This window comes from Pteronotus mesoamericanus, unplaced genomic scaffold, assembly GCF_021234165.1.
Source record: "Pteronotus mesoamericanus isolate MK-2021 breed Mesoamerican mustached bat unplaced genomic scaffold, CSHL_Meso_final contig_24, whole genome shotgun sequence".
Lineage (NCBI taxonomy): Eukaryota > Metazoa > Chordata > Mammalia > Chiroptera > Mormoopidae > Pteronotus > Pteronotus mesoamericanus.
The window spans coordinates 8438691-8464857 of record NW_026555100.1 but is presented as its reverse complement, the minus strand read 5'-3'; the positions used below and the strand labels follow the sequence as shown (position 1 = coordinate 8464857).

The window sequence follows — 26167 nt, the reverse complement described above, 5'->3', positions numbered from 1 at the left end:
GGAAGGCAAGTCCACAGAGCTCGGCTCCCCTGGCCAGGCTGTTGCCCTACTCACCCTGATGTAGACTCTCTCTCTCTCTCTCTCTCCCCACCCCCCCGCTCCCCGCCCCCCACCCCACCCCCAGTCATTGCGAAGAGGAGGGCATGGGAGGTTATAGCTTCTTCAGGGCTGGAATGTAGTTGTTGATGGAAGGTTCTGGCATAACTTAGTGGTTCTATCTTATCTGCACATTGCAACATTCCGGGGAGTTTTTTTTTCAAATTATTAAGCCCCAAAACCCACCATGAGAGGTTCTGATTTAGTCGGCCCAGGGTGTGGTCTAGGCACAGGGTTTTTTTTGAAGCTCCCTGGATGCGCTGAATGTGCAGCTGCTTTGAGTACCTCCGACCTTCCAGCACTTCCATCCTGGGATGCTGCCCGCCTGCTTCAGGGCAGGAGGCAGAGCTGGCAGGAGCGAGGCCGATTGCCTGCATGGCCTAGGACATCCTGCCTCGTTACCATACTGTTCCCTCCACCCCAAGAAAGTTTCCTTCCAACCAAAGTTATGTGCTTCAGCCATAACTTTCCTGCGCTTGCTTTCTTTCTCTCTTTTTAAAAAAGATTTTATTTATTTATTTTAGAGAGAGGGGAAGGGAGGGAGAAAGAGAGGAAGAGAAACATTGACATAAATCAGCTGCCTGTCACTTGCCCCCAGCTGGGGACCTGGCCCACAACCCAGGCATGTGCCCTGACTGAGAATTAAACTCATGACCTTTTGGTTTGCAGGCTGGTGCTCAATCCACTGGGCCACACCAGGAAGGGCTCCTGTGGCTTTCTATCTCCCTATGGCTATGTGCAAAAACCTTCTCTCCTTCTGTAAAGCACTGTCCTAAACAGCTGGGGTTCTGCAGCAAACCTGCTTGGGTTGGAATCCTGGTTCTACCCTAGGTGCATGTCCTTAGTCCAGTTACTTAATGTCTCTGTGCCTCATTTTCCTCACCTGGGGAGAATAGCAGTGCCTGCCTCATAAGGTTATTGTGAGGTTCAAACAAGAATATACTTGAAAAATGCTTACAGAATATCCTGGTGTGAAGTAAATGGTCACGGGACAGCAGCAGGTGTAATGACCATGCCACAGGCCCTGTGAGAGCAGGGAGTCTGCTTTGTCCACCTCTGTCTCCAGCACAGTGCCCAATACAGAGCAAGCTGCTCAGTCACAAACAACAACTGGTGAACGGAGGAACATTTCCCGAAAGCATCCGTGTCCATATCCAGGCCCGGGTTCCTGCCTTGCCTCTTATTGCTGGAATAGGTCCTGGCAAGGCTGCGCTCTGAGACTCAGAGTGCGTGGGCTGCTCTCCAGCACTCTGGACAGAGATGGGGACAGGCCACACCGGAGACTGGCTGGCTACCAGAGCGCGGAGGCACCTTGTTTTATTTCAAGCAAAGAACTTCTCTTGCTGTTTTTGTGCTACCAGCAGAGTGCCAACAGCATCCTGGTGCTCAATAATCGCCTCATCGCCGCAACCATGGGCAGGTTCTGGGAGCAACCAGAGCAGCCAGAACCACGCGCCCAGGGGCAGCCCGGTGCAGAGCCGCCCTAGTGAAATGAAGCCATGCTCCTGCTGCCCCAGTGACGCTGCTCATTTTGGTCTGTGAAACCGGGTGACACTGGGACAGTGACAGGAATGTCAGGGGAGGGTGATCCTGAGGTCCTGGCCATTTGTACACTGGACTAGGGAGGATGGCAGAGACACCGCATCCTGGGGATCTCATCTCTTGATGGAGACCAGAGGGAAGCTGCCGCCTCTTGGAAGGATCTCCTCCCCTGCCTGCCTGGAGAACGTTAGAGCCTCGGCATTTCCATCTGTCAAATGGGGGTGACTACTCTGTTGGCGCAGGCCTGTGCATGAGCGTTGTTGTTAAACTTTAAGATGCTTCCACATGTAGAGTTGTTACTGTCGCTGCAGAAGGGCAGAGCTATGTCTATAAAAGAATGAGTCAAAGTAGCCGATCTTTGCTCAGGGGGCTGTTGCTACTGAGGGATACTGTCATCCTCACGGGAGGGGAAGGGTTAGGGAACCATGCCGCCCTGTACTGCCTGCTTTAGGGAAAGTTACTTCTTGTCCTGCAGCCACCGAGATGCCCACTCCCCCTGTTCCCCTGCTTAGGGAAAAGCCATCTTTTGGGGTAGGAGTGAACCTCCATTTGAAAGCTGAGAAGAAGCTGAGGCTCAGAGAAGTGATGTGAGTCTTCAAAGGCCACAGTTAGGAAAGGAGGAAGCCAATGGCTAATTCTTGCCCTGACCTGCCTGCCAGCAACTCCATGCCTGGTTCTGGCCTTGGCATCAGCCTATAGTATCCTGTATGGGTATTGCCTCATTTGGATAAGCAGCAGAAGGAAGTGGTGGCATCAGAAAGGCCTCAAGGAATAAGAGGCAGGGGAGGAAGGGCGCAGGAAGGAGGGCCCAGCTGAGAAGGAAAGGCTCAGGGCAAGACCCTGGGCGGGTCTTCCACAGGAGGGAGAGCCTCACAGTGAAAAGGAACCTCTGAGCATGCTCCTTCCACTTAAGTATGAACCCAAGGGACCAGGGGTTCAGCCAAGGGGCAAGCTACGCAGGGATCCTGGTCTTTAGAGGACAAGACTGAATCAGAGCCCATCCCCAGAGCCTTCCCGGAGGGCCAGTCAAGGAAACCCCATTCCAGGCTCAGGTCTGAGTGTTAAAGTCAAGTACTCCCAGCCCAGCCTTCCTGTCTGTGAAAGCGTGACTCCAGAGCCCCATGCCTCGTGCCCGGTGAGGCCCGGTGAGCTTCACTCAGGAAAGCGAGCTCCGAGGGAGGAACGGGGGCCACAGGGGCTTTGTCCACTCACCCACGATCTCGTTCTCCTCCAGATTGATGGTCTCCAGCGCAGGCAGGGTGGTGAGCTGCTCAGGGAAGTCGTGGAACTGGTTCCGAGACAGGTCGATGGCCTTAAGGTGCTGCAAGGTACTGACCTCATTGGGGAGGCGGTGCAGGAAGTTCCCTTCCAGGCGGAGCTCTGCCACGTGGAGGGAGGAAGAGAAGGAAGGGTGAGAAGGAAAGCAACCCAGAGACCACTGCCAGCGGCCCAGGCAGGATGGCAGCAAGAAAGCCCCAGGCCAAAGGGAAGTCCTCCTCATGCAGGGTCTGATTCCACATTTATTTATGTAAGAGGAGGGGTAACTCTTACCCCTGGCCGGGCTTTTGGCTTTGGGATGGAAGGCTCTCCTGACAGAAGCCTAGGCCTAGACAGTGGATCAGGATGTGCTGGCTCCTCCCTCAGACAAGGCCTCGACTCCAGGCCCTGATGGGATAGGTCAGGACGGCAGCCCCTGGGCTCCCCACACCCGCAGCCCCTCTGAGGGACAGCATTTCCCTCTACCCTCCTGCTCCAGGAGTCACAGCCATGGTCTTTCCGTGTCACATGACGGCTCCTGGCCCAGCCACAGCTGCCCAGGTCAGTATGGGTTCCTGCTCCTAGAACAGCTGCTCCAAAAGCTGGCCAGCAGCCAGTGCAGGGACCTGTGGGAGGGGGTGAGCTGGGCTGGTAGGAGTCCCTCTGCTGAGAACCTGGCCAAGGCAAGGCTCGGGGGATGGAGGCTGCAGCTGAAATGCTGTGTTCTACGGAGAGAAGCTGGGGCACCCACCAGCACCCTGGGCAAGGAGAAGGGATGAGGGGTGGAAACCAAGAGTCACGGCGGGAGCGAAGATAGGTAATGTAATGCAGGATTTAAATGTGTGGCACTGGGGGCCCCCCAGTGCCTGAGTTCAAACCCAACTGTGCCACCTACAACTCGTTCAGCCAGATAGTTATCTAACCCTGTTAGGTGTCAGTTTCCTTGCCTGCAGAAAGGGACTACTAACAGTCCCTGTGTCACAAGGCTGCCAGAGGGTTACATCTGTTCACACGGGTAAAGCACTTGGCTCAGTGCCCTGCACAGGGTAAACATTCATATGTGCTACTGTTATTATTACAGCATAGGGCTGTAGTGAAGTTTGTTGGGAAATGCCCTGTCTGATTTCAGGAACTATAACCCTGCCAACAGGCAGGAGGGCCCCAAGGCTAGAAATAATCTGGACACCTTGGAGAAACAGGCTCCTGAGGAGCCATAACCTGTCTCCCCTGGCAGGGGCGTAGCTCCTGCCTCTCTGTTTTGCCATGAAGGATTGGTTAATCAAGGACGGGTCGGTTACCTTGAGCTGAGGTATACATCCTAAGACAGATGTCAATCGACTATTGGCAGCAGACAAGAAATTGGGGGACAGGGAGAAAGGGCAAAAAGGCCCATACTTCTTGGCTCAGCTTGGACATGGCCAGAGTCCTCATTCTATCCTAAAAAAGTCTCCCTGTCTCTTGGTGGCTCCTTCCCCCTGGCCTGGCTCAAGGCTTGAAAAAATATAGGAATCAGCCCTAAACCAGATCTGGTGGTTGCCAGGGGAAATCAGGCCTAAAAGTAAATTCTTTAAAGTGCGCTTTGTTCTTCCCTCAAAAGCTCTAGCCAACTCATGCTCAGAAGGAAATTTACATTATTCACAGACCCTAACCCTATATCCTTGGGCGCTCTTATGTTTACTATGCTCTCATGTTTAGCCATCTCTCTTGTTTACCAGTCTCCTCTCAGACCCATGTAAATCGATGTGTTCCTGCCATTTGTTTTCTTCAAAACATCACCCATTCTCTGTAAACATTAACATATGGATGTAATGAGATTACCTGTGCATTCCTGTTAACCTAGCCCCACTGATAACCCTTCAATAAAAGCCTTTGGACAAAGGGACTCCAGGCCTTCCCTACTAGAGGGATGTGCCACAGGGCTTCTCCACTAAGAGGGAAGTGCCCATGTGCCCTCTCCTGGCAAACAGAGAAGTGTTTGTGACGATTTGTGTTTATTCCCCTCATCTGTGACACCCCTGGGATGGGCTCTACAGGATTCAGAGCCCTGCTCCCATCCCAGCCGGCCCAGACGGTTTCCCTCAGATTCAGGGAGTGCCGCGCTCCCCAGGTGCGCTCCGTCCCTCCGAAGCAGCAGTTGCTCCCGGGTCCCAGGACGAAAGACCGAGAAGCGTTCCCCTGCCGCAGCGCGCCCAGTCGCGCCGCTCCGCAGCGCAACAGAAGTTTACGTGCATTCGAAGTGTTTTGCACAATGTCTGGTACACAGTAGGTGCTCAATAAACATTAAGAAGGACCCTAAGGAAGAAGAGGAAGCCAGCTGACCGTAGAACAGGGGAGAGAGAGAAGGAGAACTGCCGTGAGAGAGCACCCACAGGGGCTCGGGGTTCTGCCAGTTTCCCAGGCTTCGTCCCCATGCGACCTTAGAGCCTCCCCGCCTTTTCCCCAAAAAGGAAACTGAGACTCAGAAATGCCAAGTGACCCAAAGAATGACCTCAGCTCTTCCCCCCAAGGCTGGCTTCACGGCCCTGGGACCAGCACAGTCACACAGGGTCCTAGGGTCACAAGGGCCCTGCACTTGGGGTTGAATGTTCTGTGCTGCCTTCTTGCAAGTCTGTGGCAGAGAAGCTGTTCCATGACATGATCGCTGTCTGCCCTACAAGCAGGCTGCAGGGTATGTGTATTTGTACGTGCATGTGTCTCTGCCTGTTCATCTGTCTAGCTGAGGGAGGAGGTGACCCCCCTGCTCTGTGGCTCCGACCAGCCCACTCTTCAGGAACAGCCGGAGTCCTGAGCCGGATGGCCAAGTCTTTGCCTTGGTGAGAGCTGCCACCCTCCCTACCCCCTACCTCTTCACCCTCTGTCCTTTGTGCTGACGGTAGAGGCTTTCCAGATGAAATGCAGGGGGCCCAGTTAATCTTGAATTTCAAAGAAACAATACATAATTTTTAGTATAAGTACATCCCAAATATTGCATGGGACATATTTATAATAAATAATAATGTATTGTTTCTCTGAAATTCACATTTAACCGAGTATTCTGTATTTTGTTTGCTAAAGCTAGGCACTCAATCAAGGTGGTCTCATATATGAGACTTAGAACACCCTGCCTGGCCCTGCCCACCTGGCTCTGCCTTCTCTGGCCAATCCAGGATCTTCCATGCCCAGCCCCTCCTGAAAACAATAAATATTATTACGAAGCACCTTTCAGGGACTGGCACCATGCTAACTGCTCTCCCTTCATGGTCTCCTTTGAATCCCATGATCATGCCACGAGGTCCCGCTTTGCAGATAAGTTGACTGAGGCTAAGAGACATTCCATATTTAAGGCCAAATTCTGCAGCCTGATAAGCGGCAGACTAGGAGTTTGAACCCAGCTCCACTGCCACCAAAGTTCATATGCAGCCCAGCCTCACCTTTTCCCATCCCCGAAGTCACAGCAAGGCCATGGGAAGAATGGGGATAGACTTGAGATGGGGAGAAGAGGTCCACTCATTTTGGTGTTCTCTCCTGCAGCCATGGCTACTCTTCATGCAGAATTAGAAAGCTGCCCCACCCCCACCCAGTGGCCCCAGGGAATTCTGGTAAAGCCTGACTGGACATGACCACTTGGACGCCTCCAGATATGGCAAACTCAGTAGATGCACAACATCAGCCTTTATTTCACCCGTGCCAGCTCCACTTCTTTCTGACTCTTCCATCTGCCAAGCCTCATACCTCTCCCCGACAACTTGCAGAATCTTCTTTCCCAAGGGAACAGCCTTCTGTACCTTCTGCGCTCAGGCCGTGGGTCTCTCTCACCTGGACCACTTGGCCAGCCTCCTCCCTGGTCTCCTGCCTCCAGTCCCCTTTCTGATCAACAGTGCACATTTGGGTCCACTTACCCTCAGGGGCACAGCTCTGAGTTCATTAACCTTCAGTGGCTCCCCAAGGCTTCCTTCCCAGGTATCCAAGGCCTTTTGTGATCAGGCCCCTACCTGATCATACCCAGCCCTTCCAGGCCCAGCACTCACAGCTGGGTATGTGCTCTAAGCTGCTCTACAATGTCCTCTGGTGTGATCTCAACCAAAGAGACACATCACAAAAGAAAGGAGGACACACTATATCATCTTGCTGAACACCAGTGTGGCTCTACATCCCATAATGTGGTAATAACAGCTACCTTTTTCTTTTTATTTAGAGCCTACTATGAGTCCCTCACATGCCAGGAGCTGAGGCTAATTGTCTCATTAGTCTTCAGATTTGCCCTACTCCGCTCCATTTGACAGAAGCAAAAACTGTGGCTTAGAGAGGTTAAACTACTTACTCAAAAATCACACAGCCAAGCCCTGGCCAGGTGAGTCAGCTGTTTGGAGCATCATCCCATACACCAAAAGGCTGTATGTTTGATTCTCGATCAGGGCACATACCTAGGTTGTGGGTTCAATCTCTGGTCAGGGTGTGTACGGGGGGAGCAACCAATCAATGTTCCTCTCTCTCTCTCTTTCCCTCCCTTCCTCTCTAAAATCAATAAACATATCCTCAGGTGAGGATTTTTAAAAAAATTTGTTTAAATCACAAAGCCAGGTGGTAGGGAAGCTGGGGTTGGGATGATCCAGGATGACCTGATGCTGGTCACAAAGCATGTGACAAAGGGACTGGTGACAAAGGAGACAGGAGAGACAGATGTGAATGTTTACTGAGTGGCACTGTATCAGTGTATTAGTTGTTCTTGAAATCTCATATAATCCTCTCAAAAAAGTCCTATCCCAATTTATGGCTGAGAGAACTGAGGTTCATGGAGGCCAAGTAACCTGCCCAAGGTCGCACACACCAAAAAGATCTATGCCTGGTGCTCAGATGTTCCCCATGTTCCTTGAGAGTCACAGATATGGGAGGAGGAAGTGGAATGACAGCCCCATTTTGTCTGGGAAGTGGCAGGGGAGGGGGCCATCCAGATACCAAGATCGGGGTGGAGCTGGGTGGAACCTGGGGCGACAGAATCACTGGCAGAGGCAGAAGACACTTGAGGCCCAGTTTTAACATCCTCAAGATGAAAGACTAGCATAAGCCATCCTGCTGGGGAGACGTGCTTGGGATTGAGGGTGGGCTGGGGGACCTTCTCCCCTGCGTCTCCATGGCTGGGGAGCTGGAGAGCTTTCCATCTGGCTGATGTCCTTTTAATAAATGCTCAACATGTCCTGCCAGTGTTTTTCTCTGCTGTTCAACAGGTTTTCTCTCCACTTCTGTCGTGTTGCAACATGACTCAAAGGCCCTGCAAATCTCCTTCCTTTATGTGCTGCTAGAATGAACAGCATCTTGAGGTTTGTGCATGATCACACCCACTCCTCTGAGGCCCAGGGAAGAAACAGGAGAGCAGAGATCTTCTCTGCCCAGGACACTCAGTGCATGTTCCTTGAGATGGGCCTGCTACTAATGAACAGTGGTTACAGGTAGAACTGATGCAAAGACCTGACCCTAATCAAATCCCTGCTCAGTCTGCAGTTCCTGACACCCTGGGCAGGTCACCCTACTTCTATGGTCTGGATTTTCTTGACTGTAAGTGATTTCTATCCTTTCTCTTTCTTTTTACACTGTAGCAAAGGAAGAATTAAATGTTTATTGAGCACCTACTATATGCCAAGTGCTATACATATATCATCTTCTTTCATTCTTACAGCAATTCAGAGATCAGTTTTATCATCTCTTTTTTAGAGGTGAAAAAACTGGGGGCTCAGAGAGGTTAGGTGATTTGCCAAACATAGCACAGGTGGTAACTGGGGCAGCTGAAATCTGACACTGGATGTGTCTGACTCCAAAGATATTGCTGCCTCGGAAGGGATGGACAAAGGACTTTATAACCAGAATTAAATGGAAAGAATGATGGCCCTAAGGTTGAGAAGCTCAGAGCCTGACAGACCCATGGGGGACTCACTCTTCCAAGCTTTATAACTGAATGTCAACTGCATACGTTCTGATGCCAGAGTTGTTAGGAGGCCAAGAGTGCTCCCTCGCCCAGTATGTTTAATTAAAAAGTGCATGCCCTGGCTGGTGTGGCTCAGTGGATTGAGCGCCAGCCTGTGAACCAAAGGGTCACTGGTTCAATTCCCAGTGTAGGGCACATGTCCTGAATTGCAGTCCAGGTCCCCAGAAGGGGGTGCATGAGATGCAACCACACATTGATGTTTCTCTCCCTCTCTTTCTCTCTCCCTTCCTTTCTCTAAAAATAAATAAATAAAATCTTTTTAAAAATAAAAATTTTTGGTGTTCCATACACCAAAGGGTTGCAGATTTGATTTCCGGTCAGGGCACATACCTACGTTGTGGATTTGATTCCTGGTCAAAGTATATATGGGAGGCGGCCGATCGGTGTTTCTCTCTCTCCTCCTCCACCCCCACTCTCTCTTAAACCAATAAAAACAAATCCTTGATTAAGGATTTTAAAAAAGTGCAAGCTAAAGAAGGCATTCCTGCCTGCAAAAATGTTTATTCAAGAACCACTCTGAACATCAGGCTCCTCTTCTTTTTTCATAAGAAGGAAAGACTGTGATTCTATTTTCAAATTTTTGAAAAATGTTTTCAGAAAAAAAATGAAATTACAAGAACACATACAAAAACTGAAATCTTTCATTGAACTATGAACTCGTAGCAGAGAATGGGACTTTGAGTACCTCCCCTTCTGGAATCACTTCTAAAATGTCCCTCGCTTATGTTACCAGCTTCCTCAAATCTTTCCCAAGTTTAATGTACTTCAGCTCATAAAAGTAACAAACAATTTTTGATCATTTAAAAGAAAAGAAAGAATAAAATAAGGGAGGCAGATATTTTTGGAAAAGGGTCACATCCTTGAAGCAGCTTTGCAATATGCAGAACACAGAATTGGCTTTAAAAAAAAATAAAAGGATTCTGTGCACTTGTATTATTTAAATGTGAACAGCCGCTTGTCATCTTCCTCCATAATAGGCGGAAAGCTATATTCGTTCCAGTACATTAACTTAATTGTAGTTCATATAGTTTTATACATGGAAGGAGGCTGAAACAAAAACAAAACAACCAGCTAAAAAACTTTAGGATATTCATTATTATGAGATGCAAGCAAATGAAAATCAATCCTGGATAACAAAACAAATTTCCAGTTACATAAATAAATTCTATTATTTACTGAAAATTTCCACTATCAGAAGACCCTGATTACAATAAAGAAATACATAAAATGGGAACAGTTTAAGTAAACATGATTATTTGTTTTCAGAAGGTCCACTGGTCCAATGGCTAGTCACATGAGTCTCTCAGTTCTCAAAGAAGTGTGACCAGTTCTTCCAAAGAGATAGGGTGAATGGCAACCATGTTATCAAAGTTGACTTTTGTGGCTCCCATTTTAACGGCAATGGCAAAACCCTGCCGCACTTCATCACACCCAATTTCTTGCATATGGATCCCAACACTTGGACTCACTTGCTCTGACCTGCACCATTGGGGCAGGAGCTTGGAAGGCATCGGGAACATTCGGGGAGGAACTGGAAGTGTCTGGTATCAGGACAAGAGCTGGAGAGGCAGCTTTCTCCCAGACAAAAGTGCTGGCAAAGGCCATTGTTCCTTCTCTGAGTCCTCCCCCAACCCCTGGAGCGTCCCTCTGGGGGACCCCATTCTGGAAAAGGGCAACATTTACTCCCATCCAACCACAGACTATTTGCTCACTAGATAATCCATCCCAATGGTACAATAGATCCTCTTGACAAACTCTCAATTTACTTCTTGGGTCATTGTTCTTAGGAGGACCGCGTGGGCTCTGGACATGACTACACATAATAATGTGCTATATAGGTACTTGGGTGGAGGTAGGCAAAGGGGGAGAAATAGGGGACATTTCTAACAACAACAACAGCAACAACAACAACAACAACAATAAGCAGCTAAATTTCTTGAGCACTCATCCCATTCCAGGTGATACCCTCGTCTGTGTTTACCATGGTTTACCTCAACTTTATCCTTACAGTGATCACAAGAGAAGGTGTAGAATGGATTCATTTTACAGATCAGGACGTTAGAAGTGGCAGAGCCAACGTCTGCCCTGGTCTGGCCGGTCTGGCCCCAGGGTTCGTGCTGTCAGCCACCCCACTTACTGACTCTGGCACCGGCCGCGTTAGCTACCACAGATAAGGCTTGCGACTGGTTTATCTTGGAGAAGCTTCCGAAAAGGGCACTGCTTAAAACAAGATGTTGTTGCAGAAATTTATCACCAAGGGAGATGGTTGTTCTCACTGTTTTAATATTTTTTCCCCACTGTGCACAGACCTCCTGGGCCCTGTTTGTACTGGAGTTATTTTCTCCAGAAAAACCATGGTCCAGGCCTCAGTCACTGCTGAAGGTGGCAGGCAGCCTAACACTCAGGCACGTGAACAATGCTAATACCCATTACAGAAACCGAATGCTATTCCAACCGAAAATACAAGATTTTGTTGTTTTAATTGGGGATTATTTGTTCCTGAGGCAAAACTGGCCTCTCCTAACTGATACAGTTTATTCAATTTTAAATGCATTTTTTGTTTGTAAAAGCAGAGCCTACTCATTGTAAAAATATTGATATCTCAAAACTATGGAACATAGAGAAGTGGAAATGCCATGTATTTCTACACCCAGAGAAGGCCAATGCTTTTTGGTATGCATTCCTCCACATTTTTCTGTGCCCATACTAATGGATAGATGGATTCATGGATGGACAGATAAATATTGTTTAAAAAAAATGAAATCATAGACTATATACTCTTTGAGACCTGGGTTTGTTTTTTGTTTTTTTTTTCACTCAGTAGAGCTTAGGCAGCTTTCCAAGCATTTCTTGGTGTCTCCTCTGGAGATCACTGCTCTAAAGGTGAGGAGGCCTATGGGTAAAAATATCCCCCCCTGCCCCAGCTTCATGTTCCTCAGGATAGTGGCTCTCTGAAATCCAGTCTCTTTTTAAGGAAAAGTTCACATGCAGCAGGGAGGCGCTGGGCTCTTCCCGAGCTTAGAAGCTCTTCTGAAAAGCAAAAGGCATAGAGTGGGTAATGGGTGGGTAGGCAGGGCTCCTCACCCCTGGGTTCAAACACCTTAACTGCAGTGGAGTAATCAAGGCGCTGCGCTGAAACTGGGGTGGAAGTGGGCCATTTTGCTCCCTGATTTTTCCAGTGGTGCCCTCCTCATTCCAGTAGCATTTGTTCTTCAAGTAGACACTTAGCAAATCCTTGCTTATTTCAGTGCTGCGTGAATGAAGGGGAAAGAACGAGGAGGGCCTGGTTCTCGTCTAACTCAGCAAGTGTCCTTGGCTCTCCTCTCTCTGGATGGACGCAGGAGGTCTTCCCAGCCCATTTACAGCTTGGCTGTGAGGATGAGCTGAGAGAGTTCTGTGAAAGGCAGGATGTGCTGCACAATGCAGATATGTATTAAGCACCTATTACACACTCAGTGCTGTACTTGAACATGAAAAGAATAATCTTCAAAAGCACTTATTCAGTATTCAGCGAAACTATTTCTGTTAGAGAAGGCCAAGACCCATGAGATTAAATTCTTGGCTCATACAGCCTTTTGTGAAAACAAAATCGAAAGCTAAAAAATGCAGGCAGCAAAAGAGAAAATAAAAGAAGAAAAGGTAGATGCAGCTAAAACACATGACTTACAGGAAAGTCATCAGCTGCAGGGATATCGAAACAGCCTTCACCTGCTCCTTCAACATGTATTACTTGGCACCTAACCCAGGGCAGGCACTGCGTGACTGGAGAAGTCATAGCGGACACTAATCCCTAACAAGCTTACATACTAGTGGGGGAGAAAGTAATAAACAAGAAAACCAAAAAAATTAAGATTATTTCAGAGGACTAGGGTGGTTTTTAAGGTTAGAATAAAAGATGGGAAGAAGCGAGGTGTGCAAAGAGCCTCAGTGAAAGCTATCAGGAAATAATGAGTCCAAAGGCCCTGAGATAAGAAAAGCCCAGCCACCCAAGGGACAGAAAAGAGGTCAGTGTGCCTGCAGCGGGGAGGGAGAGAGGGAAAATGGTAGAAGTGAAGCCAGAAAAAAGTTATACAGGGCCGCAGAGATCGTGGGGAGACAGGAGATTTAGTCTAAGTGAGATAGGAAGCCACGGGAGGCATTTTGAATATGAACATGCATGACCTAGTAGGTTTTGTGTTGAACTTATATCCTAGGAACTTGCTGAACTAGGAGGGTTGTTTTGTTTGTTTTTGTAGATCCCTTGGGGTTATCCATGTAGACAATGATGATATTTGCAAATCGAGAGCTTTATTTCTTTATTTCCCATCTATATGCCCTTAATTTCCTTTGCTTATCTTATTGCAGTGGTTAGAACTTTCACAATGAGGGCAGACATCTTTGCTTCTTCCCAATCTTATAGGTAAACATCTCATTAAGTCTGATGTTAGCTGTAGGATTTTGATAGATGTTCTTTACCAAACTGAGGTACTTTTCCTGTATTCCTACTTTCCTGAGAGGTTTATTGTTTTTTTGTTTTAATCATAAATGGGTGTTGGAATTTGTCAAATGCTTTTTGTCAGCAGATGTGATAGAGAACACTGGTTGATTTTCAAATGTTGAGCTAGCTTTGCATATCAGAAAAAATTGGTAAATTCCACTTGGTCATGGCATATAATACTTTTCATATATTGCTGGGTTTGATTGCTAGTATTTTGCTAAGAATTTTTTGTGTCTCACTTAGTTCATGTGAGATATTGGTCTGTAGTTTTTGTTTTTGTTTTTTTTTGTTTGTTTGTTTATATCTGGATTTGAAGTCAAAGTAAGGCTGGCTTTGTAGCATGGGTTGGAAAGTGTGTCCTCTTTATTTTCTGGAAGAGTCTGTGTAAAATTGATGTTAATTCTTGTTTAAGAGTTTAATAGAATTCTCCAGTGAAATCACCTGGGCCTAGAGATTTCTTTTTGGGGGGTGGGTCTTTGTATTTATAAATCCAATTTATTTGATGGTTATAGGACTATTCAGATTGGCTATTTCATCTTGGTTGAGTTTTGGTAGTTTGTGATTTTTAAGGAACTGGTCTATTTCTCCTAAGTGTCAAAAGTTTATGAGTGCAAAGTTGTTCATAATAGATCTAGTCATTTTTGAGTGGAAACAAAACCATGAAACTGTTTCCAATCCCCCTCACCAGGGGAAGGCAAAAAAAAGTGGGTTCCCTGATATAGATGCCCCTATACCTGTCAAAGTCCCAATCTTACCTAACTCCTGGGACTTTATGTCCCCCTCAAGCTGGGCGCTCGAGGTTTTCTCTGCTGTTTCCACTTCAGAGGAAGAACAAAAGTGTAGCCAACAGCCCAGCCATCTGATTGGCTGATGTGCTTAGCTTCCAACTAAATACAGCTGCCGCCACATCTAGCTTGGCTTCTCGCCCCTGGGGTTGCAATACATTCTTTCTCATTGTTGAGGTCACAGCAATACCCAGGGTCTCACCACCTTCTCTCTTGAAAAAAGAGGGCTGAGGCCCTGTGGTCCCAGGGGGGCAGCATTAGGGGGCCTCCAGATGTTTCTTCCTGCTCTCCTACACCAGGGTTCAGAGTTGAACACTTTGACCTGCCAGGATCGACATGGGATCTGGAAGAAGATCCTCTCCCATCACTTGTCCCCAGGGTGAGAGCAGCCCATCGTGATATTCTCTTATTTATTATCCCTACTGAATTGTGGTTTCCGGTGTCTGTTAAATGGACCCCTCCTTCCCCAAGTCCTTCTTATTACTTCCGCAGCATCCTTAGCTTGGACAGCTGCCAAGGCTGACTCAGAGGCCTGGGACTGATGCCAGAGGATAAGGGCCTGCTGATACCATGAAGGAAGAGATGAGGCCGGCTGGCAGTACTTCTGTAGCCAGGCAGCAAGGGGATGTGCCATCTCCAGAAATGCCTGTCCACCGAGGACCAATCAGTGCCTTGGCTGCCGCCCCCACACGTAGGAGCAGTCATGTCGCTGCCGGCAAAGGCCCCCTGCAGCTGAGTCGGTCCGTGTGGCGTGGTCGTGAGTGTCTTTCAAATGGCTCATGCCCTCCACAGGGGCAGCCGCTGCCCACAGGGGACAGAGGGGCATGGAGACAGGAGTGAAGTTTCTGAAAGCGACACTCACTCCATGGGTAGACAGAGGGAAGGGGTGCGAAAACTTCTAACCAGGTTTGGAACAAACTAAAATGCAGCGCTAACCATTCTACCCCCATGAAAAGGACAGGGCAGTTGTCATCGTCCCAACATGGACCAATTTCTAAAATGTATTGCTAAGTAAAAAAAGGCAACTTCTAAAACAGTGCATTCCCTCTACTCCCGTTAGTAGTTCGTTATAAAGGAGCTCTGTGGATCTGGACCCACAGCGCCAACCCCTTCTTTCTCGCTGTGTGACCTTGGACAAGTTACTTACACTCTCCCTGCCTATTTCCTCATTTAAAAAAAAATGGAGACAATGTAAGTACTGACCTTATAGGGTCGTAAAGGTTAAAATATTTTATACTTGCAAAGTGCTCGCAGCAGTGTCCACCCATGGTGGTACATTTTCAATGCTGCCGACATTAAACACACTTAGGTTCACACTGGTGTAGAATAAATATGTCTAGAACTGGTAACAGTAGTTGCTTCTGGGCAGGGGAATGGGATATCTGGGGACAGGTGTAAGAGGAAGACTTATTTTTCCCTATTACCCTCTCCAACCCTTGGAGTGTTGTATTGTGTGCATCTGTTACATATTCAAAGACAAATAACAGGAACCTGTTTTCAAGTGAAGCCTCACAGCTTTATAATAATGACAGAAATGCATGGGAAAGGGTAAGATGGGCAGAAGGAGGATGGAAACTGTTATAAATCTTGGAGCCAAGAGTGAAGGTCTCTGCTTGGAGCTTAGAACAGAGAAGCAGTGAGGCCGCATGGCACACGGGGTGGGAGAGGAATGTTAGCTTGGGCCGTGTCCAGGAGTACTGACCGAGGCATCAGAGTTTATGCAGAGTTGCAAACAACGTCCCACTGTTCCAGGGGTGCACACGAGTCCCTGGCCAGGTGGGCAGGGGGGCACCCGGAGTCTGTGGATCTGCAGGGTTTGCAAGATGCAAGATGGAGGTGCTCGCTTGTGTGGCAGGAGTGGCTCTCCTGGCTGCCTCCAACTCCCCTCCAAAGGGCATTTATTTCATTTACTCCTGTGCATTTATTCCTATTTGTTTATTTCATTTATTCATCCATTTAATTATATATATATTTAGTTTGGTTTACAAGAATATATAAATAAAGAAAACAAGTTAATAGCATGTGGGATTTATACACTTCTGTGAAGTAATAGTATAGTGCCCATTTCAGAATGACAAAGTGGAAACTCAGAGGGGTCCCCATAATTCGTCCAATTTTGCAAGGTCACACAGCTTGCAAATGCCAGGGCCAGGTTTTCAGACCCCAGGGGTAACTGTTTCCTCATAGTTCCTAGCACAGTGACTGGCGAACAGCGGGCACCCAGGAGCTGTGCAAACAAGGAACGGTAAAATCGCCATCCATCAGTGCTCCGTCTAATAAACTGAGAAAGCCTCTGTGCCGGCTGTTTCCAGCAACTGCTACTGTGCCTGTGCCTTTTGCAGTGAGATTTTGCAGCAACTCCCACCAAGAGGGTGAGTCTAGCTCCCCACCTCTTGAATCTGAGCTGGCCTTGTGGCCACTTTGACTAGTGGAATGCAGCAGAAGTGATGTTCTGGAACCTCCAAGCCCAGGTTGTAACCACCCACTTCCTTCCTCTTGGAGTCCAGCCACTGTGCTGTGAGGAGGTCCAAGCAGATCAGAGGCCACATGCAGCAAGGCCCCGGAGGATGCACCTTCCTCGGAGAGGTGATCTCCGTCTGTACTTCATGGAGCAGAAGAACCGCCCAGCAGAAACCAACCAACTCACAGAGCTGGAGGAAATGATACACTGTTGTTTAAAACACATAAATCTTAGGGTGGCTTGTTATACAGTAATAGATCAAAGAAAGAGCTATTCTGTGGCCACGGATTCCTTTGGAGCAACACACTCCTGCGAGGATGTTCTAAGGAGAGCAGGCCCCCTCCTGCCGGAGTCACAGACCCAGGCTGTGCTGGAGAGGAAAGCAGGTCTCAGATTCTGCCCCACTGGGACACTGCAACCTCCTCCTTCCCCTGCTGCATCCCTAACCCACACCTCCACAGCGGTGGGGGCAGCAGCTCCCACGAAGGGTTTCAAGAAAACATACTGAGGATAATTTTGAGCTCCACCAGAACCTAGCCTGTGTGCCACGGGAGGGGCCGAACGTCGGGAGGAGCTGAGGAAAATAAGGCAGCTGAGAAAAGTGGGCAGGGCAGTTCCTCAGAGAAAGGCTTCTCTTTTGGGGTACAACCCCAGCTCCAGAGTGAGATGAGGTGGGAGGGCAAGCAAGCAAGTGGGGAGACCAAGGCAGGAGGAGGCTCTGGACCCATCTGGTGTGTATGTTTCCTATTGCTGCTGTAAAAAAAAATCACTACAAACTTGGACGCTTAAAACAATACAAAGTTACCATCTTATTGTTATGGAGGTCAAATCAAGTCAGCAGAGTTGGACCTTCTGAGGGTTCTAGGGGAGAATCTGTTCCTTGACTTTTCTAGCCTCTATAGGTTTGGAGCCTCATCATTCCAGTCTCTGCTGCAGTCATGACATCCGCTTCTCTGACTCCGTCCCTCCTGACTCCTTACAAGGACCGTCATATTTACACTGGCCCCATGCACTCAATCCGGGATATCTCCTGGTTTCAAGGTCCTTAAGTTAATCACACCGGCAAAGTCTTTCTTACCATGTGAGGTAACACAGTCACAGGTTCCAAGAATTAGGATGTGTACATCTTTGGTAGGGTCCTTCCTCTGCTGACTGCATGGTAGGAAGTCATTCATTCAGCCCTTCAGCTGGGAACACCCACTATGTGCCAGGTACTATGCTGGAGAGCGTGGGGAAGGCAGCTGCTCTCAGGCTGTGCCTGGGTTAACATAGTCAGTCTTCACAAGAGCCCTATGGGGTAGACTATTACCAGTATTATTCTATCGTACCAAGGGGGAAAGTGAAGTACACAGCAGTTAAATAATCTGCCTGTGGGTATGGAACTAATAAATTGCAGAGTATCAGTCAGGGCCCCCAAGAGGAAGAGCTGCAGCTCAAACTAACTCCAGGAGGGTTTATTTGTAAAAAAGTATTTCCAAAGATGTGGGAGGCTACAGGGGAACTTCAAGGGATCATGCAGTAACCCAGGGTGAAAAGCAGGGAGCTGTCACCACCCAGAAAGAGAGAGCTGTGTTGAAGCTGCCTTGAGAAAAGTGACCTGCAGACTAAGGGCACAGCCAGCCTGAGGCGGACCTCACAGGGAGGTGGCCAGGAGAACAAGCTCACTGACCATCCTCTCCTCTCTTCCTCCGATCGGCTCGGGCCCTCTGATGGCTGCACCTAACCACAGAGCTAAAATCGGCAGGGAGCTCGGATCTGCAGGGGAAGGGGAAGATGTCACAATCCAGAACTGGGCTCAACCTCGGTGTCTGGGCTTTAAACACCGAACGACCCGGCCTCTCATCTTGTGGGTCCTGGTCCAGCCTGACCACAGAGAGGTTGCTTTTCACCTCCTGATGGGCCCCGGGCTCAGGGAGACATCAGTGCTTGACAACTTCATGGTGTAGATCAACCGCCTTAAAACGCTCTCACCCGCTGGCCTTGGTAGTCCCACCTCTGGGATTCTATCCAAAGTATGCCGGAGGCCACGGCACTTGGATTCCTTTAATTCTGTAGGCGTACGTGCAGGGGTCACGGACAGCCGGCCTTTTCCCCCCTGAAGTCAGCCAGCTAACCCTAGGGGCCAGATGCTCCTGAGACCTGACGGAAAAACTGACGCAGCAGGCCACAGCCTTAGCACCGCCTCGGCATCAGGCAGGAACTCTCGGTCATCAGCAACTGGGAGCTTCCTTGTGGGTAACTCAGCTGTGATGGACCCTCCCAGACCCACTGTTTCAGCAACGGCTGTGCTGAGGGAACCAGAAAATGTGTGCCCATCAGAGTAGATCTGCCTGATCCCACACCAAAACAGACCGCTGCAAAGCTTCAGTGTCTGCTCCATGTCCCTGGCACTGTACCCCCTCTTCCCTCCTCCTTCACCTGCTAAGGGCCATCACTGAAAGAAAAGTACCCCAGGGGCTGAAGCAAACCTGGCTCCCCTGAGAGACCGGGAGCTCCCCAAGGGCCAGGTCTAGGTCTTAGTTTTGTTATCCTTCCCAAATATCGGGTGCTGTGAGGACTGAATGAGGTGATGCATGTAAAAGCCTCAGCATGGAGCCCCGAGGGTTAAGCACCTGGTGAATTTGGGCTCCCCTGTTATTACTCACCTGTTCATGCCCAGGGCCGGGCCCAGAACAGGTGCTCACGAGGAACTGCTGCAGTGCGTTGAAAGGCAGTCTGTGAGACACTGAACATACACACAGACAACAGCCAGCGCAACTATAAAAATAGAACTGTGACCCACAACCTGCAGCAACTTGCCCAGGAAACAACCCATCTGTACAGTAACCAGGTCAGGAAGTTAGTCTGCTGTAAGTCGGACTTATAGGAAGTCAGACGGCTTCTCTGTCAACAATCCAGGAAGCCAAACAATACTCTCTGCAACAATTGGCCCCAAATGGCCAGGAATTGATTACTGACAGTGTCCTTAATTTTTGTCCCCACGTCCAACTCAGCACCAACCAGAGAAAGCCAAATGCCAATCACACAGGATGCCCCACTGGTAGCTGGCCTGCCTCCCGCTTCCCCGGCCAATAGCCTCCAATCAGGGCTTGCCTGAAGGCTTCCCTTTTGTCCATGGTAAAGCCTTCCCCCTCCTCTGCCTGCCTCTGAGTCTCTGCCAAATCCGAGGACAGAGGCTGACTCCCTTGCTAGGGCAGGCCCTGTAAAAGCAGCCCTGCCAGTTCTCATTCGGGTGGCCTTGTTCATTTCTGCAGGTGTACCTCACACACGTCTGGCCTGGCAGGCCCAGGACGCACTCAGTCAGAAGAGCTGAGTGACTTGCATGAAGAGGTGAGGAGAGGGGAGCCCAGGAAAAGAGCGGACAAAAGAGCCAGAGCTGGATCCTGGGGCCCACTTGCCCTTTGGACTGATTTCATTGTCCCGTTGTCCTTCCCAGGTCTTGCTTTTTCCTGCCATGAAATGGGTGAAGGACATCAAGGAGAGGCAATCATTTAAAGATGACCCTGCTCAGAGGGGACCATGGGCCTAGCAGATGACAGTCCCCAGGACACTGACAGGTGACAACCTGGCAGGCAAGGAGTTGCAGATGGCTCTCTCCCAACACCAGAGTAGCCCCCCTCCTCCGCCAGAACCCAGAAACGGACACTGGCCGGCTGTGAGGAGCCCAGCAAACCCTACTTAAGCCTCCTCTTCACACATAAAAGGTGAGGGTGTTTCTATTTGAAAGAGAAACCATGACAAAGGCTGGGGCCCAGAGCTGTCTGTGTGGCTGCCAGGTTGGTCCTCAGCTCCAGCCCCTCCCGGCTGGGCACGGGCAGCCTTCCCTTGGTAAGCCAAGGCACGGACAGCGGGAGTTCAAACTCTATCCTTCCACGGACCTCTGACCGAGAGGACATGATGACGTGTATGTTCCCAGGTCCGGGGGCGAGTGCACAGGGCTCTGAGCACATTGCTCTGGCACTCACTGCGGTCCTCCTGGGGAGGGCCTGCTCACTCATCCCTCAAGGCGCTGCCAAATGTCAAATCCTCTGAAAGGCTCTGCTTCCACGCCCACCCCATTGCCCACGTCGCTCTCCACTCTCGGGAAGGGAAGAATTCGTTCCTTTTCCCAGCAGTCCCAGCGCGCTTTGGCCGCACCGGCATCACAGCACTCAGTATTGTTGACGAGCCTGTTCTGCACCCTGGATTCCTTCAGGGAGAGACCTGGTCTAGAGGCCTTTGTTTCTGAGCCTCCGGGCAGAGGTCTGGGCCACAGGAGGTGCTCAAGGGTCAGGGAATGAAGAAAAGCATGGCTGCACTCCTCTTACTCACAGGAAGCGCCCCTGCCTGACGGTGCCCCTCCGACAGGCTCCAGCCAACCCCCACCACCCATTTTTATCTTTCCATCCTCCTCTGGAAAGCAGCATCCAATCCCACTTGGCAGCATACAGCTCTGGGGGACCCTCGAGCTAATGCCCGTGGGCTGGAAAGGTGGCCCTGCCCTGGAAGGTGGGCAACCGAGGTGTTGCTCTGAGACCCCGGAGAAGCCCCTTCTGTCCCGGCCCTTCCTTCTCCACCCCTGAAATGAGGTAACAGAGACAGCTCTAATATTTTATGGGAGATTCTCCCAACTGGTGGCCCTTGGGCTACATCTAGTGTTTTATGGCTTTCGTATTATGTAACAATATAAGCTTTCTACACAGGCCAATTCCTCTTCCTTGCCCTTGTGTTTGTACCTAGCTGGTGGTCTTTCCAGGTCCTGCCTGTAGCTCCCTCCTGAGTCACTGGCTGCCGATTCACACCTCCCTCTCCCCTGGGCGCTGCCCAATGCCCGAAGCGCCTGTAGGGAGCCTGACATCAGCTGTGTGAGCTATGCTCGCTTGTGCTGCTCCTGTTCCATCAGCATTCTACATCCTGGTTTCTCCAAACAGGCTCTTAGACCCTTTTCATGACTCTATCAGATAGAGGATTCTAGAAGGAAGGAAGGCTACGCCTCCTGTGCTCTCCCCAACTCTCCTGCTCCGCCATTTCGCAAACACATGCCAACTGCCCAGGTCCCAGCTCCCCCGTGGGTAACTGAGTGACAATGGAGGGACTGCTGTGCAGAGAGGGGAACAGGCACTGGAGTGTCCTTTGCGCCCTGCTTGTCCAACCAGAGGAGCCATTTCAACAGGGTCTGCAATGCCCACCTGCTGGCTTCCAGCCCATCTCCCTGCCAAGCGCCCCTGTCCACTTGCTCTCTGTGTGCCCAGCAGAGGAAAGAAACACCAACACTCCTGGAACCTGTCACTCCCGAGCTGAGAGAGCAGCACAGGAGAACAACGCCAGACTGGGGGGCGGAAGGGGGCTTCTTCAAGTCTACCAAGAAATACTACTCCAGGACCTGAGGACCCCAAACACCCCGCTGGTCTGTTCAGAATAAGAGAAATCACTCCAGGAGCCACACCCTGGGCCCTTAGCCAGGCTGATTCACAGCCATCTAGGCAGAAGTGACACAGAGATTCCCAGGCTTCAAGAAGGACCTGGGTCCATTCTCAAAGCCTCCCCCACCCCCAGGAGTGACTTCCCAGGTCCAGCTGACAGGACTGGTCCTAGTTATACTCTCAACAGGGTCAGAGCCCGAATATAAGGGCTAGCCGTGTGCCCCCGGCCTGAGCTGACCAGGGCCTACCTCGGAGCTGACAGAATGTGGTCATGAACTTGCTGGTGAGGGACTTGAGCTCGTTGTTGGCCAGCGTAATGAGTTGGATCTGGTCAGTGACATTCCGCAACACCTTGTAGATGCCGATGGGGAAAGAAACCAGCTTGCACTCGGCCAGATCTGCAGCCAAAGAAGAAAGACAGACCAGAGTTGGCAGCCACAGCAGCCCAAGGACTTGACCAGACCCAGTCTCCCCTCCCAGCCTCCCTGCTCTCCCACTTGTCCCCGCTGTGCTAGGCTTGAAACCCTGCCCTCCCTCTTCCGAGAGCCTTTATCACTCTTTACCACACTTGTCCCTACCTCGTACCCTGAACCTTAGGGTTTATTCCAGCACCTTCTCTATTACCACAGCCTACTAGTCAGAATGTGGAAGGCAGAGCTCAGCCAGCACAGTGACAACCAGCATCCATGGCAATGTCCTTGAGGCCCTGCAAACTACACCAGTCCCTGTGGAATCATCAAAGTCTCCTTTAGTGAAGCTGCAAGTCCTCTGACTACTGTACAGTAGTCCACATCTTAGAAAACAGAGAGTTCACACAGACTCTGTAGACTGACCTTCTCCCCAGTCCTGTCACTCTGAAGATAAGTAAGCCTTGTACTAGAGGCAGCGAAGAAGCTGCTGTGGAGCCTCATCCGGCAGTTCCTCAAAAATTACCATATGGCCCTGGCTGGGTAGCTCAGTTGGTTAGAGCACCATCCTGATGTGCCAAGGATGCAGGTTCAATCCCTGGTCAGAGTGCACACAGAAATCAACCCATGAATGCATAAATAATAGAACAACAAATTGATGGCTCCCCTCCCCCACTTCCTTCCTCTCTCTAAAAATCAAGAAATAAGGATTTTTTAAAAAAATCATGCAACCAGCAATTCCACTCTTAGTATATACCCAAGAGAATAAAACCATGTGTCCACACAAAAACCTATTACACATGGATGCTCATGGCAGCATTATTCATAACAGCCAAAACATGGGAACAACCTAAATGCTACTCAACTGCTGAATGGACAAGCAAAATGTGGTATCTCCGTTAAAGGAATATGTCTAGCAAAAAAAAAAGAAAAAAGAAAAAAGAAATGTCATACCAATATATGCTACAACATTGAAGGACCTTGAAAACGTTATGCTAAGTGAAATAGGCCAGTCACAAAGGATGACATATTGTATGAGGCTGTTTATATTAAATGCCCAGAAGAGGCAAAGATATAGAGGTGGAAAGTAGCTCCATGGTTACCTAAGGCAGGGGGCATGGGAGGATTGTGGGATGGAGACTAAGGGGTGAAGGTTTCTTTGCAGGGGTAATGCAGATGTTCTAAACTTTGTGGTCATAGTTGCACAACTCTATGAATATACTAAAACCAATAAATTGTATACTTTAAATGGATGAGTTGTAGGGTACGTGAATTATATCTAAATAAAGTTGTTTTATACAGCAGCAGTAGGGAAACACTGAAAGCACAAAGGCTAAGAGATAGGGCTCATCTAAGTCATGCAACTTCTTTGAACCTCAGTTTCTTCATCTGTAAAATGGGTGTATCGTTATCAACCTAGTAGGGCTGTCAGGAAAAGAGAATGTATTAAAATGTACTAAAAGTACTAAATGTATGAACAAAGTGCCTGGCAGGAATGTAGCGGTGATGCTATAGAAGTTGTTTCTCTCTTCCCTAAGTGATTGCCAGCCCCCCAACCCCTGAACCCCAGGAGCACTCACCAACTCAGATAGCACTGCCTCATCTCTCTCAGCAAACTCCTGTGTTTTCCCCAGAGGCCAGGCTTCCCCCAGGCTCCTAAGCCTTTGAAGACTGTTCCAAATTAAATATACAGAAATCAATAATATTCCTATATGCCAGTAAAAAAAAAAAAAAAAAAAGATAGTTTACAAAGATCATATTCTGAATGTCAACAATAATGCAAAGAGTAGAGAAACAGTCAGAATAGAAGCCATACTCCCTCATCTGCCTCATAATATCTCTACTCTTGCTCCAAGACCAGACCAAATGTCACCTCCTCCAAGAAGCCTTCTCTTACTGCCATAAGCAGGTAGTTGCTCCAGCCCCTTAGTCTCATATAGTGAGAATGAAACCTCCTCATCCTGTACTGTATTAACCCCTGTTTGCTTCTGCTTTCCCACTGGACTGGAAAGACCCCAGAGCACAGTGCCAGCAGAGGTCTAGCAGGCTCAGACAGGGCAGGGGAATTGGTGACCTCCCTGAGCTGATGAGGAAAGAAAGGGGACAGGTGGGATATACACAAAAGTCCAGATGATGTAGGGTCCACAGAGGTCCTTGGGAGGGCATCCTATGAAGAAGTGTCTTACTGCCTCCTCAGGTCCAGGGTTGTGCCAGGTGAGCCCAGCCTTGCTGCTGCGTGGTGCCAAGCACCACTGGAATTTCTATCAGCAGGTGGGGCTGGCAGAAGAGAGAGTGACGTCAGCATGGGGGAACTATTCCCAGGAAGACAGGCTCAGTAGGGATCTCTCAGTAGGGATCAGCGCTGGAACTGGACCAGCTCTGTGGGCTCAAAGTTTGCGGCAGGCTGGAGATTCTACAAAGAACAAACACTTCCAAACAATGAGTCCCCTAGTGCTTTATGCCAGAAGCACAGCTGGCTCCAAAGAGTTCTTTGATGTGGTTGTCGTAAATCATATCAGCCCATTAGATGGAAAAGGCAGATCTACAAACTAGGAGCAACATCGAAGAAAACATCAAAAGCTGTCCCTTTAAAACAAGGAACAGAAAAGGATGCCTTCCATTACCAGCATCCCTGAATATGGTCTTAGAAGTTCTGGCCAAAGAAATAGAAAACACAAACATTGGAAACAGGCAAAAATGATTACTATGTGCATATGATATGGCTGTGTAACCTCAATAACCCAAAGTCATCTAACAACACAAATTAAATAGACCTCAGCAAAGTGGCTGATCCAAATAAACATGCAAAATTCAATAATATTCTTATATGCCAGTAATAAAAATATAGTTTTTAAGAATTCTATTCCAAATGGCAACAATAATATAAAATACATAGAGACAGTCATTGTGAAAAATGTATTTGACTAACATTGGGTTGGCCAAAAAGTCCGTATGGTTTCTTCTGTAAAATAAAAGACATTTTCATCTTCTCCAATAACTTTATTGATTTAGGTATTTTGAGCATGTCAGCTATCTCCTGCATAATATAATATTGATTGTTCTCCATTAATGTCTTGATTTGATTGTTGTCAACTTCAACTGGTCTACCTGACCATGGGGCATTGCCCAGCAAGAAATCTCCAGCACGGAACGTAACAAACCACTTTTGACACGTTCGATCACTCACAGCACCTTCTCCATACACTGCCCAAATCTTTTTTTGAGTTTCAGTTGGTTTTTTTTTTACCTATCTTGAAATAATAAAGCATAATATGCCAAAAATGTTGCATATTTTCTTCCATCTTCAATATTAAATGGCTACACAAAAATTCACCAATTTTGCAAAGTTTTTTTTTTTAAAGCATGCTGAGATGACAGCTGTCACAATACAATCTAACAAAATTGTTTTGAATGAAGTTAGACAACTAAGTGCTACCAGAGCCATCTTACAGAAAAAAACCAAACGAACTTTTTTGGCCAACCCAATATTAAGAAAAGTAGAAAAGTTCACAAAGATGTTTTTCAAAATAGTTTTGTATGTGAAGCTATAATATGATCACTGATGACAAGTCAAAATATTCAAATAATGTTGATTATTTTTGCTATTAATTTTTATTTATTTTTTTATTGTTACTTTGTTACAGTTGTCCAAATTTTCCCCCCTTTGCCCTCCTCCGGCCCAGCCCTCCCAATATTCCTGCAGTCAGCCCCACACTGTTGTCCACATCCATGGGTCATTCATACGTATTTATTGACTAGTCCCTTCCCCTTCTTTCCACCA

At 48.6% G+C, this 26167-nt stretch overlaps 1 protein-coding gene across 1 annotated transcript in view; it reads right to left on the bottom strand.

The window, feature by feature from the left end:
* The window catches only part of LRRC20 (leucine rich repeat containing 20), a 71316-nt gene that overhangs the window by 7258 nt on the left and 37891 nt on the right, over nt 1-26167 (bottom strand). The window contains exons 3-4 of the mRNA XM_054572666.1: nt 22228-22377; nt 2851-3018 (exon numbers count right to left, since the gene is read on the bottom strand). Coding sequence (XP_054428641.1) covers nt 2851-3018; nt 22228-22377 — 318 coding nt within the window. The remainder of the gene's footprint in view (nt 1-2850; nt 3019-22227; nt 22378-26167) is intronic.